Genomic DNA, 16,539 nt, shown 5'->3' on the forward strand with positions numbered 1-16,539 from the left:
TGCCGGCTGTAACTGATAGCCGGCACCCCAGTGTAACACCCGCGATCGGAGTTGTCTCCGATCGCGGGTGCTTAACCCGTTAAATGCCGCGGTCAGCGCGACCGCGGCATCTAACATGTATCTGGGGGGTCTTTCCCCCACGATCGGCCCCCCCGAACCGTTTTCGGGGTGCGCCGATCGTTGCTATAGTAACTCTGGGGTCCGATCTGGACCCCAGAGTTACCTGCAAGAATTGCCAGTAAGATGGCGTCTGTGACGTCATCTTACTGGCACAGTGCCAGCCTATGCAAGTGTATAGGCTGACACTGATAATACTCTGCAATACATCAGTATTGCAGAATATTATCATGAAGAAGCAATCAGATGATTGCTTCTTCATGTCCCATGGTGGAAAAAGTGAAAAAGTAAAAAAAAAAGTTATTCAATAAAAAAATAAAGTCATAAATCACTAAAAATGCCCCAAACCCCCAAAACATATAAAGAGACATATAACTAAAAAAAAAGTCTAAATCATAACACAAACCCCACATATATAGTATCACCGCGTCCGTAACAACCCGTAGAATAAAAGTAAATCATTATTGAACCCGCATGATAAACGCCGTAAAAAAAAACTGTTATAAACCCTCCAAAAATTATGATTTTTACCTTTTCAATCCCACAAAAAATGCTATAAAATGTGATGAAAAAACCATATGTACTGCGACATGATACTGGTGCAAAGTACAACATGTCCCGCAAAAGACAAGCGATCAACCAGCTCCGTAGCCAAAAAAGTAACAATGTTATGCCACTTGGAAGACGGCAATACATAAATGATAGATTTTTCCCCACATTAGGGTTTTGTTTGACAAATTTAGTAAAACGTAAGAAAATATATTCATGTCTGGTATCCCCGTAATCGTATCGACCCATAGAATAAAGATAACATGATTATTAGTCTATACGGTGAACACCAAAAAAAAAAAGAAGTAAAAAATCCAGTACAGAATTGATGCTTTTCTACTCCTGTCCTCAAAAAAAGTTCCTAAATTTTCAACAATAGGTGATACAAACCCAAAAATGGTAACACTGGAAAAAGCATCTCATCCCGCAAAAAAAATGGCATCACATGGCCCCAATAACGAAAAAGCGAAAATTTTATAGCCTTCAATAGGGGCCAATGAGGAAACTAAAATCCTGGCAGCTGCAGGGCCCTCCTTCCCTTCTGCGCCTCGCTGTGTCCCCATAACACAAGTAACGGCCACATGTGGGGGGTCTTTGTACTCAGGAGAAATTGCAGAACAAATTGTATGGTGGGTTTTCTCTTTTTATATTTTGGAAATGTGTAAATTTTAGGGCTAAATGAACGTATAAGGGAACAATATGACCATTCTAAATTTCACCTCCATTTTGATTCAATTACTATGAAGATCTCAAGGGGTTAACAATCTTCGTAAAAGCTGTTTCTGATAGTTTGAGGGGTGCAGATTTGAAAATGGGTTGGTTATATAGGGGGTTTTGATGCTAAATATGTAAAATTTCATTCAAAACTGTATTTATCCCCAAAATAGTCAATTCTGAAAATCCGGAAAAGCGATATTCTATTTGCAAGCCGCGTGACATCAAAATAAATTATCCAAACATTTCAGAAATTATGAAAATGTAAAGTAGACAAATGGGAAATGTTATTCAGCAACTTATTTAGGTGGTAAATCGATCTGCCTGAAAACGCAATGATTTTGAATTTCGAAAATGGCAAATTTTTCCAAAAATGTATCATATTTTCTTTTTTTTTGTAAATAAACGCAAAACTTATCTGCCAAAATTTACCACTAAAATGAAGAACAACATGTGGGGAAAAAACAATCTCAGAATCGCTTTGATAAGTAACAGTGTTCAAAAGTTATAACCGTATAAAGAGACGCAAGTCAGAATCCAAAAAATCGGGCTGAGCCTTAAGCTACAAAATGGCTGCGTCCTTAAGGGGTTAATGTCTTCATTTATTTTGCCTACAATGAAAAAACACAAAAGAGAATGAAAAAAAAGTCAAATCATTGATCATTTTACACAAAACTCCAAAAATGGGCCGGACAAAAGTATTGGTACCATCAGCCTAATACTTGGTAGCACAACCTTAACTGCGAACAACCGCTTCCGGTAACCATCAGTGAGTTTCTTACAAGGCTCTGCTGGAATTTTAGAACATTCTTTTTTGGCAATCTGCTCCAGGTCCCTGAGTTGTGAAGGCGCCTTCTCCAAACTGCCATTGTGAGATCTCTCCACAGGTGTTCTATGGGATTCAGGACTGGACTCATTGCTGGACACTTTACAAGTCTCCAGTGCTTTCTCTCAAAACATTTTCTAGTGCTTTTTGAAGTGTGATTTGGGTTATTGTCCTGCTGGAAGACCCATAACCTCTGAGGGAGGACCAGCTTTCTCACAGTGGGCTATATATTATGCTGCAAAATTTTTTGGTCTTCTTCAGACGTCATAATGCCATGCACACGCTGAAGCAGTCCAGTGCCAGAGGCAGCAAAGCAACCCCAAAACATCAGGGAACCTACGCCACGTTTGACTGTAGGGACCGTGTTCTTTTCTTTGAAGGCCTCTTTTTTTCCCCTATAAACTCTATGTTGATGCCTTTTCCCAAAAAGCTCTATTTTTGTCTCATCTCACCAGAGAACATTCTCTCAGGTAAGGTAAGCGTTCTCAGGTAAGTTTTGGCAAACTCCAGCCTGGTTTATCTAGGTTTCTGTGTAAGCGGTGGGGTCTTACTGGGTATCCTACCACACAGTCCCTTTCCATTCAGACGCCGACGGATAGTACGGATTGACACTGTTGTACCCTAGGACTGCAGGGCAGCTTGAACTTGAGCTTGATCTTAAGTTGAAATATCATGACAATTTTTATTTTCCGTCTACATCTAGGGAGGTGCCACAGTGCGAGGGGCTTTACACTTCTTGATGACACTGCACACGGTAGACACAGGAACATTCAAGTCTTTGGAGATGGACCTGTAGCCTTGAGATTGCTCATGCTTCCTCACAATTCTGATTCTCAAGTCCTCAGACAGTTCTTGGGTCTTCTTTCTTTTCTCCATGCTCAATGTGGTGCACACAGGAGGTTGAATAAACTTTAATCCATTTTAACTGGCTGCAAGTGTGATTTAGTTGTTGCCACCACCTGTTAGGTGCCACAGGTAAGTTACAGGCGCTGTTAATTACACAAATTAGAGAAGCATCAAATGATTTTTCAAACAGTGCCAATACTTTTGTCCACCCCCTTTTTATGTTTGGTGTGGAATTATATCCAATTTGGCTTTTTGACAATTCTTTTTGTTGTATTCCATAAAAGACACATTAAATGAAGATAATAATACCAAAGAATTTCTGATTGCAATAATTTTTTGGAAAACACTGAGTATTATCTGACAGAATTGCAGGCGTGCCAATACTTTTGGCCACCACAGTATATGCGCACATACATATGTCCCCCATACATTCGTGTGCATGGACCCTCAGGGCGCGTTCACACGTTGCGTTTTGGTCGCGTTTTAATTGCGTTTGAAACGCATATACAACAGCTGATGAGAGGTGATTTGCCTAATTACATTACTGTTTACCTTTGTAAACGCAATGTTAACGCATGCGTTAACAAAACGCATGCGTTAACGCTTGCATCGCGTTTACGATACGTTTTGTAAACGGAAATGTTAACAGTGATGTAATTAGGCAAATCACCCCTCCTCAGCTGTTGTATATGCGTTTAAAACGCAATGAAAACGCAGGTCAAAACGCAACGTGTGAACGCGCCCTCAAGCTTACAGTGTATGACGACGAAGGGGAGACACAAGAGCTTACAGTCTTATGAGGATGAAGGGAGGACATGAGCACACTTCCACAGACCTGTCAGCACCAAAAGCTCATTTTCCCTTTTTTTTTAGACAAGACACAATCAGTAACTTATCTAACCAGTTACGGTCCATCCCAGCTTAAGGACAAATACATATCTGGGATCATGGCATCAAGCAGAACACATACCTGGGTACAGTTGGTTCTGGCGGTCTTGGAAAAGGAGATATACAGAACTTTAAATGTGAGCAGAGGAAGTAGGTCATGTCTGGTCTCAACAGAATCCAGAGAATCCTGATCCCATGACTTCCCATTGAGAATTTAGAACTCATCCAAGGTCCTGGATAGGCTCCAAGTGTGATGTTCTCTAGAGCCACCTAGGGGGTGTCAAGGGTTGCTGCCCATTGTCTTTGCCTGGGGGAATTATTTACCAGCACATCAAGAGCAGGAGGGATCTTCAAGTTCAAGTGTGAACTAACCATTTTCCCCTATTAGTACAGCAAAAGGTAACTTAATTGTTTATACAGTGGGTAGCAAAGTGTTCAGTATATGCGTTAACATTGCGTTTACAGACATAAACGGTAATGTAATTAGGCAAATCGCCTCTCCTCAGCTGTTGTATATGAGTTTCAAACGCAATGAAAACGCGACCAAAACGCAACATGTGAACGCGCCCTCACAAGGAGAATCAAATGGAAATGGACCGCATAAGTTAAATATGAGTGTCACAGCAAAGTGTCTGAATACTTATGACCATGTGAAATTTCAGTTTTTCTTGTTGAGTATAGTAAAGTTATCTACATTTTTGTTTTTTTCTGTCTTGATGGGTGCAAAGTATACATTAATGAGCAAAAAAAGAACTTTTTTGATCTCACCAATAGCAGCAATGAAACAAAATGTGAAAAATGGAAAGGGATCTGAATACTTTCTGTAACCACTGTTCTTGTAGTACTCCGTTTGTAATTTGCACTCTGTAAACTGTATATATATCTATTGTGTATAATGTTTTGTCTTGTGTGTCCTTAAGGTTATTAAACATAAAATTTAACCCGCATTCTTCTGAGTTCTCAAAAAAAAAACCATATCAGTGTCTCGATTATATACGTGCTAGCGTGTTGACTACTGACCCGATATAATGCCATTACAGACCGGGCTAATATCAAATGAGACGTTGGTGGCAGTCTACTGTACTGATAAGGCTCTGTTTTACTGATTCTAGTGAAAGTGGACTTTCAGCCATTCAGGGTTGTGAGCGAGTGTTGTGCCATACCAGCAGTTGTGTGGACAGCTTTAACTCGCTTCCAGCGCCTCCTGGAACACGTTTTCAGGGGGTGTCTATAAAAATAATTAATTGACCTTGCGTACCCTTAAGGGCGCGTTCACACGTTGCGCTTTCGTCGCGTTCATAACGCGACGCTAGCGCACAGTGGGCGGGGCTCGGGCCGATCGCATATGCGTTTCCCGGGAAACGCATGCGATTGATAACCCGATCGCATGCGTTTTTCTGGAAACGCATATGCGATCGCCCCAAACTCCGCCCCCTGTGCGCTAGCGTCGCGTTATGAACGCGACTAAAGCGCAACTTGTGAACGCGCCCTAAGGGGTTCAGAAAGTCACTTTCATTACCAGTCTGTACACAGTACCAGAACCAAGCATACTCCATAGATAAAGAACCTCATCTACTTCATAGATACTATACCATAGTACTATACTACATAGATAAAGTACCAATGCCAAGCTTACTACATACATCCAGCACCAGAACCAAGTGAACTACACAGAAACAGCACTGGAAACTTTTTACGTAAAACGCCAAGCTTTCTTCATGGATACAGAGCCAAGTTTGGAAACAAAATTACTATATACATAAACTACCAGAGCAACCTGACATCTGGTTGGTGTGGGAGCTAGATCAGATATTCATGGCCCATTTCTCATTCAAATGCCATGGAATCACAGCACACTTTCTCCACTGCTGCTGCACCTGGCTTTGTAAAATTTGCAGCTGTAAAGCAACTAATAACTTGGGCTGCGTTCACAGGTGGCGTTTACACTGTTTTGAAACAATAAAACGCTGAGGAGAGGAGATTTGCCCAATTACATTACGTGTATTGAATTTACATAACAAAAAGTTATCACGATGTGACCACAACCTTGACACCATGATAACTCGTTAATATGTTGTTAATGTCTCGCATTTTGTAAATGCAAATGTTAACCCAATGCAATTAGGGAAATATCCGCTTTACAGCTGTTCTATTGCGTTTCAAAACACACTGTCAACGCCACGTGTGAACGCAGCCTTGGGGAAATGTCATTACTTCTTGTGCCCTGGCAGAAAACCTTCAAGCAAAATGGAGGTTATGGTTACTTAAGGGTCGGGTCTGTCAGCATAAACTCCGCCTCTTCCATTCACATCGTTTGTCTCTACGACGTTACCATAAAGCGAAGCCACCACGCTGTGAAGCATTTTCTGTCCTGGGATTGGTGAAATGCTTTCCTTTCTTTGCCTTTGATTGGTGTTTGCATCTCGGTGCTGTGATTGGCTGAGATGTGATTGGCAGAACCCGCTGTGACGAGCCGGGGGAAGGTTTGGAGGTTTGCAGAGATTGGACAGAGGCGCGCAGGGGAAGTATGATTGGACGAGTCGTGCGGCTGCGCACTGGCGGCTTGTGAGAGCTGTCTTCCAGCTGCAGTGTGGCAGGTGATCACCGGCTGACGGGAAACCATGTTTCGAAGGAAACTACAAGCGCTGGACTATCACAACCCCGCCGGCTTCAACTGTAAAGGTGAGCGCTGAGGGGCGGCCGCCTCCCGCCCGGGTACACTATATGTGTGTGACGTGTGTTCTAGACAGTATACAGCATCCCCTACAATCACATTCACCTTCTTACATTTGGCCCTGGCAAAGCTGGGTGACTACTAAGATGGATGCCTATGGGTGATCAGCCAGCTTTCCCAGGCTCCTGATAGGTAAATGTACCTATTTTCACACACCTTTCATGCTCCCGGTTTCCCTATTCATGACCTTAGGAAAGCTGAGTGGTAAGACTGTGCGGACTCCTATGGTGATTATCCAACGTTACCAGGTACAGGTCTCATGTTATGGATGAATGGAGAAGCTCATTATCTGTCTAGTCTGAAGCTTGGGGGAGGGTCTGCAGGGCTGGTCCGCTCCCTGTTCACCTGATCGCTGTGAATAGCGACTAAATGTCTTTCATATAAAAGACTTTCCCTTTTGGGCCAGGGCCTTTCTGTTCTTCCCTACACTCGTTGAGTTCAGTATGGGGACACTTCTACATCAGTTTTCTGATGTAAAATCCCTGATAATGTTCCCCTATGTATCATTCTTTTCCAAACAATAACATTAGTGGGTTGTGATGCATCCATTGTTTGGGTTCTAGTCAACATGAACGTTTAAATGAATCTCCTTCTTTTTTCATTAGCCAGAGGCCTGATTAATCCCCTATTAAACACAACTTGGTGGATGAAGAAGTCTCTTCCCCATTGCCGTCCTGGCATCTCCCGATACCCTCCTTCCAGAAAGCAATTTCATATGACCACCAAGAAATAGATAATTGTCTAGTGACAACTTCCCTTAGAACTGTATTGGACCTGTTTGGAGTCTTAGGCCCCTCATACAAAGCCATTGTGTACATGTTACAGAATATTTCTGCACAATTGTTCCTTCTATTTTTTTTTTTTTTTCTTCTCCACAGCCTCATCCAAATACACTGGTAGGTGTTTGTTCACACGTAACAAAAAAAAAATGTCACTTCTTAGCTGGTGGGACTCTAGGTTATTTTATTGTGGCTACTTTGCCTCTACAGTCCTTCTCTTGTGAAAAGCACATTCCTTCTGGCCTGGGCTGCACCATCCATGAGGCGGGTTGAGCCTATTGCTTCGGACAACACAAACTGCAGCAAGTGTGGTGGCAGCATCGGGGTAGTCACCTGACGCTTAAAAATAGTGTCTCTTTACACCCTATATCGACACAGGTGTGAGATATTGCATGGAGAACCCATATAATCTGGTGGAGAGGGTGCCATTCAATAGCTCAACTCTGGCAGTAGAGAGTTTAGATTCTGGATTTTGGTTATGTATAGGTGACTTCACTATATTTACAATGATCCATTTTCATGCAGATGATACAGAATTCAGAAACTTCATTGTTTGGTTAGAAGATCAGAAAATCAGACACTACAAAATTGAAGACCGGGGAAATTTAAGAAATATACACAGCACAGAATGGCCAAAACAGTACGAAAAGGTAGGTCACTTTAGCCAAAGTGAAATATTAAGAAAGTTTATTGCGATATACTATAGGAAATCTTGTATGTTCATGATGCAAAATAGTTACTTTTCTGCTTTGAAGCCTAGAAATTGTTAATTTGTTCATGGGTATTTTGCCCAGAACCCACAAACCATCTAAAGGTATGCTAAAATAAAAAAAAGCTAAACTACCGTAATAAAAATCCAGTCCTATCTGTCCTTACCTGGCGCAGATCTGAAAATCCTCTCATTAGAGCCATGTTCAGCATAAAGCTCAGTTGTAGTTATGACATGTTTGCCATGGATTGCACAGCGTCAAGATCAGCTATAAACACTTCTTCACATGAAGCTCCTTCAATTTTGACCATGTTGAATATGTCAAAATCAGAGCAGCTATTTTGAGCAACATTTTCTCAAGCCTGTTCCAGACATAACAAATCTGGCGTGGAAATGATTTGCTGAAGATTGCGTTTGTTGCAGATATTGCCATTGCTGAGAAATAAGAAATGTGGTTTTTAAGTTGAAGCTCCTTGACGATTTTATGTCTTTCTTCCCAGTTAAAGCTGCAACGACTTCTCTGTGAATCAGGGGTGTAACTACAGCAGTAGCAGCTACTATGGGGTCTGCATTGTCAGGGGGCCCACTTATCCAACCTGACACACTGAAGAATGGAGGATTTTCCCCATTATATATATATTATGGTGCACATTGTACAGGATAATATGTATACAACAGTGCACATCTTTCACAGTATACATGAATCGGCAGGTCGGATAAGAAATGACGGCAGAGGGAGGGGATGGCAGAATGACAGGATGAGGGATCTTTTCTTTCTAGTTCCTGCTGTCTACTTCCACTATGTGGTCAGCAGCCACTGGGACAGATCTGTGTAAGTGTGTACACGTACAAATAGTGTTTGTATACAAATATATATATTTTCTGAGGGGGTAGGGGGCCCCATTCAGTAGTGTGCTATGGGGCCCTGCCTCTCCTAGTTATGCCCCTTCTTGGAATCCTATGATGTCCATGGTGCAAACATGAACTCATTAAAGCTTAGAAGACTTATGAAATACATCCCCACACGCAGCTTTGTCGCTCACTGTGATTCTCTCTGCAGTATTTAAAAGACGTCACGTGTCCCTTTAAAGTACAAGAACGTCAGGAAGCAATAGACTGGCTCCTGGGCCTGGCTGTACGCCTGGAGTATGGAGATAATGGTAAGTGACTGCTATTTCACACCTCTTAGACAATATACAAGAACATAGGAACATAGACCTCTTTATTAAAGGGAACGTTTCAATGTGGTTTACGACTCTAATCCACACACAGATCCTTATGGACTGGTGGTTTAGTGTCCCCAATTGCCCTCGCAGGTACTTTTTGAGTCCAGAACAACTTTATATATGGCCAAATTAATTACCCTTTACCAGGATCCAAACCACTTTAACCATAAATTCAAGTAGATACGGCTCAAATATATATAACAGGCAGGATATAAGAATTTTACTACATGATAAATGTAGTTACCCATGCTCCATCCATGTAAGAACTTTAATAATTTTTACCCTCTTTACAACAACCCATTTTTAGCCCTCCCTTGTATGTAACCATTAGGCAGGGCGCACACACATACATGTGAGCTGATGGAGATCGGTGAGTGCAGCGCTCTGCAATTTCTGTCAGCTCCATAGAGATTAAGGGAGGAGAACGGACATGTGCAACCGTCTGCTCCATAATTCGATGGAGCGACGAGGACCCCTTGATTTTGCAATTTGTGGGGGTCTTCAGCATTGAGACCCCCCCCCCCCCCACTGATCAGCAAGTTGGGCCCTATCCCGTGGATAGGGCCTAACTTTTCGTTCTTGGAAAAACCACTTTAAATCATGAATACTGAAAGTATATTGCAAACTTTGGGCCACATTTATCACTTTTGTGCGCCTAAGTGTAGTAGTTGCGCCTAAATTCTGGCGCACTGTTTTGTCAGAATTATCACAAGCTAGAACCGTCTGTGATAAGTATATATTCTGCCTCTTATTAATCACTTTACTTTAACACAGTTTAGGCGCAATGTTAGATTCAGGCACTTGCATGTCATCCTGCTACAAGCTCCTCTCTGCTCCTCCCACATCCCAGAATGAAGATAACACTCACAGCAGCACCCAGGCGTGTGACACCCTGCACCCAGTGACCTCCTCAGCAGGGGCTTCTCCTGGAGGGGATCCCCCAGTGCTGGTCTCCTGCTGCACCCCTGTAATTCTGCACAGTATCCCCCCTCAGACACACTGGTGGTACTGTGCAGAATTACATGGGGGACACTTGTCTGTAGTTTCTGCAACATTCTGCAAACTTGTGCAAACTTCTCTTCTCTCTTGCTCTGAGCTCAGGATTCTGCAGAATATTTTGTAAATAGAAGGTGATGAACTGTAAATAGAGTCTGCAGCTCCTGTCTGCAGTGTATCTAATGTATCTATTATATGTTCCAGTGTCTGGCTGAGCTTTGCTGCTAGAAATTATCTCTTCTGCAAAGGGGCTCAGTGCTTTCTTCTCAGATAACGCCACCTTCGGGCTGGTGTGTTTTTGCACCCGTTTTTGCGCCTAAATGAAAATGTTGCAAGTGATGAATATCATTAGGCGCAGCAAAACATCTGGATTGGTAAGATAGATGAGGGAAAGCTGGTTATAGTTTGGCGTTTAAACGCAAAATTGGCGCAAAAACTGTGTGCCTGAATGAAAAGGCGCAAAAACAACAGAAAAAACGAGTGATACATGTGGCCCTTTGTATAACTTTTCATGATGCAAAAAGTAATATTCCTGCTGCTCCAGGGAACATTGCTTTTAATGTATCCATTGCTGTTTAACATAATGTGAGTGGTTTGTGGATGAGGCAGTGAATCCATATGTATCATGATGATCATAACTGATATGTCTCTGTCTTTATGCAGCTGCTAAATACCAGAATGCAAAACCAGTCAGTGCTGAAGGCCAGAAAACTGCAGAACCTCTGATAAACCTGGATGGTAAGTACCTCCATCTCTTCTGAGAGCTGTAGTGGAAGGATCAATACATCTCAATCTTACAATGTTTTCTTTTTATCTTTTCATAGTAAATAATCCAGACTTCAAAGCGGGGGTTATGGCTTTAGCAAACCTCCTGCAGATCCAGAGGCATGATGACTACCTGGTGATGCTGAAGGTGAGTGCACATGTATTGTAGCTACCTGTCCTTTGGTATCTCCTGATATTGTAGTGCGGCTTGGTGTTATTTTTGTGTATAGTCAGCTTTTCTCAGGCTGGGCATACACACTTGGATGGCAGCAAACTTCCTGCAGTGACACATATATGTATTCATAGCTTATCTCCCTGGAGTGCAATTGATCTTAGTTTGTTGAAAGCCGACAGTAGATCCTTCTGTTGTGTGTGGGGGAATAGGAAAGCCTCTATGTACGTTAGATGGGTCCTGGGTTTGGCAGTCATTCACCTATTGTGTATTGTCAGCGTAACAGAGTGTAGATTGGATACAGCAGGGACATGTGGGATTTCTTCTTGTTTAGCTATAGCAGGTCAATTAGCAGACAGTGGAAAACTGTACAATTCAAACAACTAATTGTACAGGTATCAAAACTATTAAAAAAAAAACAAACCCATACTAATACGTTGTTTCTTTTCTGACATTAAATTAACAATACATTGAAAAATATATAAAAAGTTTGTGGGTTTGTTTCCCTGTGACCCTCATAAATGACAAATTTGAAGTCCCTTCTGACACTCTAGATCTTTAACCCCTTAGTGACGCGGCCTGAAAAAGATCTAGTGACCGGGACGTTTTAGTAAATTTTCATTTGTGGCGGTTTAAGGACTGTTACTTTATTTATTTTTGCGTGCTACTGTAAACATTTTTGTGGTGTTTCTTTTGGGACACTTAGAGCTAGTTAAAACATAATAAAAGTTTAACCCCTTCACGCTCCGTGACGGATATATCCGCCATGGAGCTGTGAAGGTTGTATGAAGAAGGCTCACGGGCTGAGCCCTCTTCATACAGAGATGGGCTTTGCTGCATATCGCAGCAAAGACCCATCGCTATCACCCGCGGTCGGCGCTTGCACCAATCGCGGGTGATAACCTTTTTTTTTTTTGTCGCCGGCGGCACTTTAAATTTGGCGGCGCATGGGCGCCGCCATCTTACCTCCGATCGCCGCTCCCCCGAACGTCATCGTCGGGCGGCGAACGGTTGCCATGGTAGCCTCGGGTCTTCGTTTGACCCGAGGATACATGGCTTCTGCACATGCATTACAATGAGCCTGTGGCTCATTGTAATGTATAGTGAGCAGAAATGCCATATACTGCGATACAGTATTGCAGTATATGGCAGGAGCGATCAGACCATCTAGGGTTAATGTACCCTAGAGGGTTTAAGAAATAGTGGGGAAAAAAAAAAGTTTTAATATTTTATTATTTTTTTACATTTTTTAAAGTTCAAATCACCCCCCTTTCCCTAGAACTGATATAAAATATAATAAATAGTAAAAATCACAGACACATTAGGTATCGCCGCGTCCCAAAATGCCCGATCTATCAAAATATAAAAACGGTTATTGACGGCGGTGACCTCCGGAACGGCAAATGGTGCCCAAATGTCCAAAACGCGACTTTTACACCTTTTTAGATGACATAAAAAATGTAATAAAAAATTATCAAAATGTCGCACACACCTCAAAATGGTAGCAATGAAAACGTTGGCTCATTTCGCAAAAAATGACACCTCACACAGCTCCGTGCGCCAAAGTATGAAAAAGTTATTCGCGTCAGAAGATGGCAAAATTTTTTTTTCTTTTTTGTACACATTCGTTTAATTTTTGAAAATGTATTAAAACGCAATAAAACCTATATAAATTTGGTATCACCGCGATCGCACCGAACCAAAGAATAAAGTAGGCGTGTTATTTGGTGCGCAGAGTGAAAGTCGTAAAAACTGAGCCCACAAGAACATGACGCACATGCAGTTTTTTTCAATTTTTCCACATTTGGAATTTTTTTGTGGCTTCCCACTACATGGCATGGAATAATAAATAACATCATGGGAAAGTAAAATTTGTTATGCACAAAATAAGCCCTCACACAGCTCTATACACGGAAAAATGAAAAAGTTATGGATTTTTGAAGATGGAGAGCGAGAAATTAGCGAAAATACTATTAGTGTGTAGTCTAGAGCATAAGCCGAGGCCCCTATTGTTGGCACCAAAAACTGGGAAAACCTATTGACTCGATTATAAGCCAAGGGTGGGAAATGCATTTGTCACGGCCCCCAGCCGGTGTATAGCCTGCCGGCCCCCACCCTGCCCAGCACAAAAGAAATAAACTAAGTACTCACCTTTCCAACACCGCAGCCGGTGCACACTGGGATGTCAGGGGTGGCATGATGTCATAACTGCGCCGACACCTTGAATGGACCTGAGTACCTACTTTTTTGTGCCGAAAAACTCTGCTTATACTCGAGTATATACGTTACATATTTTTTTTTACATTTACAAATTAACAGCATTATTAATGAATTCCCTTTTGGGGGTTGTTTTGATATATAATATGTATAGTATCGGGCAAATGGGGCGACTATGGCTGTGTTTTTTGTAGTGTAGGGGGATTTTTTTATATATATATTTTGAAATGTGAATGTATTTTCATGAATATTTATTCATACTTTGTTTTTGTTTTGTTTTTTTACTTTATACGTCCCCCATGAGGTCACAAAAGACCTCTGGGGGGACATTTACATTTTTTTTTTTCTTTTACAAGTTTTCCCCTGTAACTGGGGCATGTATAAGAGCCTCAGTTACAGGGGGAACTACCACCTGTGACTGGGGATTCTGATCAGAGCTGGACTGGGTCTAACTAGACCCCAAAGCTCTGTTTAACCCCTTTAGACCTACACTTCTTCAGCGGGATGCTGTGAGGAGAAGGGAGAATCGGTAATGAACCGCATCTACCTCCTCCCTAGGGTCTCCGGATGTCTCTGACACCCGGAGACCCGGCCCTGCTCCCCCGGCTAACGGGGGAGCAGTAGAAAACTGCTGTCTAAAGACGTTGCTGCAGACTCCAGACCTGGAAGTTGAACTCCCTTTGGACCCCCTGCTGACTTTAGACATCAGCGGGTGGTCCGAAATCTGTCCTTGGGTCGCCCAGCCTCTTATCCTTTAGTCTATAGGTATGAGAAATTATGTCATCTTACTGGTCCATGTTATTGATTTGAATTCTCTTTTTAGGCCATAAGGATTCTTGTCCAGGAACGGTTGTCTGCGGAAGCTGTAGCTAAATCCAACAGCTCTAAAGAGGTGACAGCTTTTACCTTACTTGCAGCTTATCAAAATGCAAATCAACAATTCTGTCACATTACATGGTCATGTCAACCTGCCTTGTATTAAAGGAAAACTACCACTTTAAAATTGTAGTTATAAGCCTCAAATACCTTGCATATCTTAATTATTTCCAAAAAGTGCTGTATTGCTTTTTAACAGTCTTAATCTTTATATTCTAAGCACGCTTCAGAGCACCCTGATACGCGCTTCGGCGTACCATGCGTGCGTCTGAATAGGAAGGGTCGGAGAGCCGGTGACGTCACCAAGCTCTTGGGCACACTCTCGCCTGCGCAACTTAATTTTTAGCCTGGCCGGCTTCGCACGCGAAGTTGCACAGGCGCAAGTGTGTCCGAGAGCTCGGTGACGTCACCGGCTCTCCGGAACTTCCTATTCAGGCGCACGCACGGTCCCACGCATGGTGCGCCGCAGAGTGCTTAGAATTTAAAGATTAAAACGGTGTTAAAAAGCAATACATCGCTTTCTGGAAATAATGAAGATATGCTCCGGCACCAGCTCACCCTGAGCTGGTGCAAGGTATTTGAAGCTTAACTACGATTTTAAAGTGGTAGGTTTCCTTTCATTCATCAAAATAAAAGTTACAAAAAATTAATAAATAATGTTTCATTATTTGTTGGGGAAATATACTTAAAACATTTTATAGAATGATTTTTCTTACTGTTGGCCACCAGGGGGAGCGCACAGCACAGAATAGTAATGAGAGCTGTCCCTATGTTTCTTATTGTAAACCCCTTTAAAATTAAAGTCTAGATTTGTAACAAAGTATCTGTTTCTTGAGAAGTTTATAGTGCAGTTTTCCATGTGGCCTGATTTATATGGTATGGATTACTTTTTGTTATGTCTTCCTGACTTTCGGCGATCTTCAGCTGGATTTTTACAGCCCTGTAAAATAATTTTCCACCTGCTCAATATAGTAAATTCCTGGTGAAGGCTTTTTTTTTTCTTTTTTTTTTTTTGTGCCTCCAAGCAAATAAGTTTACCATTGTCCATGATGATGTAATATAACAGAAGGGAGCGCCTGACAAGTCGCTGCTAATAGGAACAATGTCCAATGAGAGGCCTGCATTAAATGAATTGTACTGCTAGTATAATGTATTTAGGATTTCATGAAATATTATTTATTTCTATATTTGAAGGGTCTTCCTGTAGCTCTGGATAAACACACACTTGGATTTGACACCGGAGGTAAGTCTTGTGGGTGCTGCACTTCTGTCTCTCCAAATTCTGTCTGTAAAGTTGACATCAAGAATAAAGATTACAGTCCATTACTGTGAACTCTATCCCTGTAGTGCATTTTTTGGCACTGAGGTAGTTAAGAATTAGTGTTGCTTAGCCTTTTCAGTATGTGTCAGGTGTCTAATTCAGAAAAGGGGCTGATATACATGTATGTATGTATTTTTTTTTTCCTTTTTGCAGTATAAAATGTAAAAACATATGTTTGGTAGGGCTCCTGTATAATAATGTCCTTGCATCTTTACTAGACGCCGTGCTGAACGATGCTGCCCGAATCCTGCGATTACTTCATGTTGAAGAACTACGAGAACTTCAGACCAAGATTAACGAAGCAATTGTCGCCGTGCAGGCGATTATTGCTGATCCCAAGACTGACCACAGACTGGGAAAAGTGGGGAGATGAGAAAACCATTGACTTCCATGTACACCTTCCAAACCTGCTGCTGTGTACCCAGCATGCAGTGCGCTCTCATGTATAATATCACGAGGTAAAATAAAAACCCATCCAAGCAGCTCCACTTTATGCTGGTTTCTTTTTTATGTATCCAGGAACCCATATTTCTTCTGGTCTGCGTGCCCACCTTACATCAAAATAAATTCATGTTGTCTTTTCATTTTTCATGATCATTAATTGGGTTTTTAAATCTCGGCAAACCCTTAACGGGGTGTTCTTCATGTTGGAATCTTCATGGTGGAAATCTTGAAATCAACTCAAGTTACTAAACCCGTAATTGGAGCTTAAGCACAAGTCGCTTGGGTCGTGAAACTGGCCATGTGTGTCGGCCTTATGTTCCAGCCTGAACCCAACTTTGCTGAACTGAACGTTGCATGTGC

The 16,539-nt window shown here is 41.9% G+C and overlaps 1 protein-coding gene across 1 annotated transcript; it reads left to right on the forward strand.

Annotated features, from left to right (window-relative positions):
• The first annotated feature begins 6,305 nt into the window (after positions 1-6,305).
• RTRAF (RNA transcription, translation and transport factor) lies at positions 6,306-16,319 on the forward strand. Its single transcript, XM_072116105.1, has 8 exons — positions 6,306-6,622; positions 7,979-8,103; positions 9,223-9,322; positions 11,048-11,122; positions 11,209-11,297; positions 14,362-14,430; positions 15,609-15,657; positions 15,954-16,319. The coding sequence occupies exons 1-8, from the start codon at positions 6,562-6,564 to the stop codon at positions 16,106-16,108; spliced, it is 723 nt and encodes a 240-aa protein (XP_071972206.1). The 5' UTR covers positions 6,306-6,561; the 3' UTR covers positions 16,109-16,319.
• Positions 16,320-16,539: the final 220 nt, after the last annotated feature.

Source organism: Engystomops pustulosus, chromosome 7, assembly GCF_040894005.1.
Source record: "Engystomops pustulosus chromosome 7, aEngPut4.maternal, whole genome shotgun sequence".
NCBI classification, from domain to species: domain Eukaryota; kingdom Metazoa; phylum Chordata; class Amphibia; order Anura; family Leptodactylidae; genus Engystomops; species Engystomops pustulosus.

Bases quoted from the DNA above. Each gene is read 5' to 3' on its own strand.
- RTRAF (XM_072116105.1), top strand. From the start codon at position 6,562: ATGTTTCGAAGGAAACTACAAGCGCTGGACTATCACAACCCCGCCGGC. The intron at 11,123-11,208 runs GTAAGTACCTCC...ATCTTTTCATAG, and splicing joins ACCTCTGATAAACCTGGATG to TAAATAATCCAGACTTCAAA. The intron at 11,298-14,361 runs GTGAGTGCACAT...TTCTCTTTTTAG, and splicing joins ACTACCTGGTGATGCTGAAG to GCCATAAGGATTCTTGTCCA.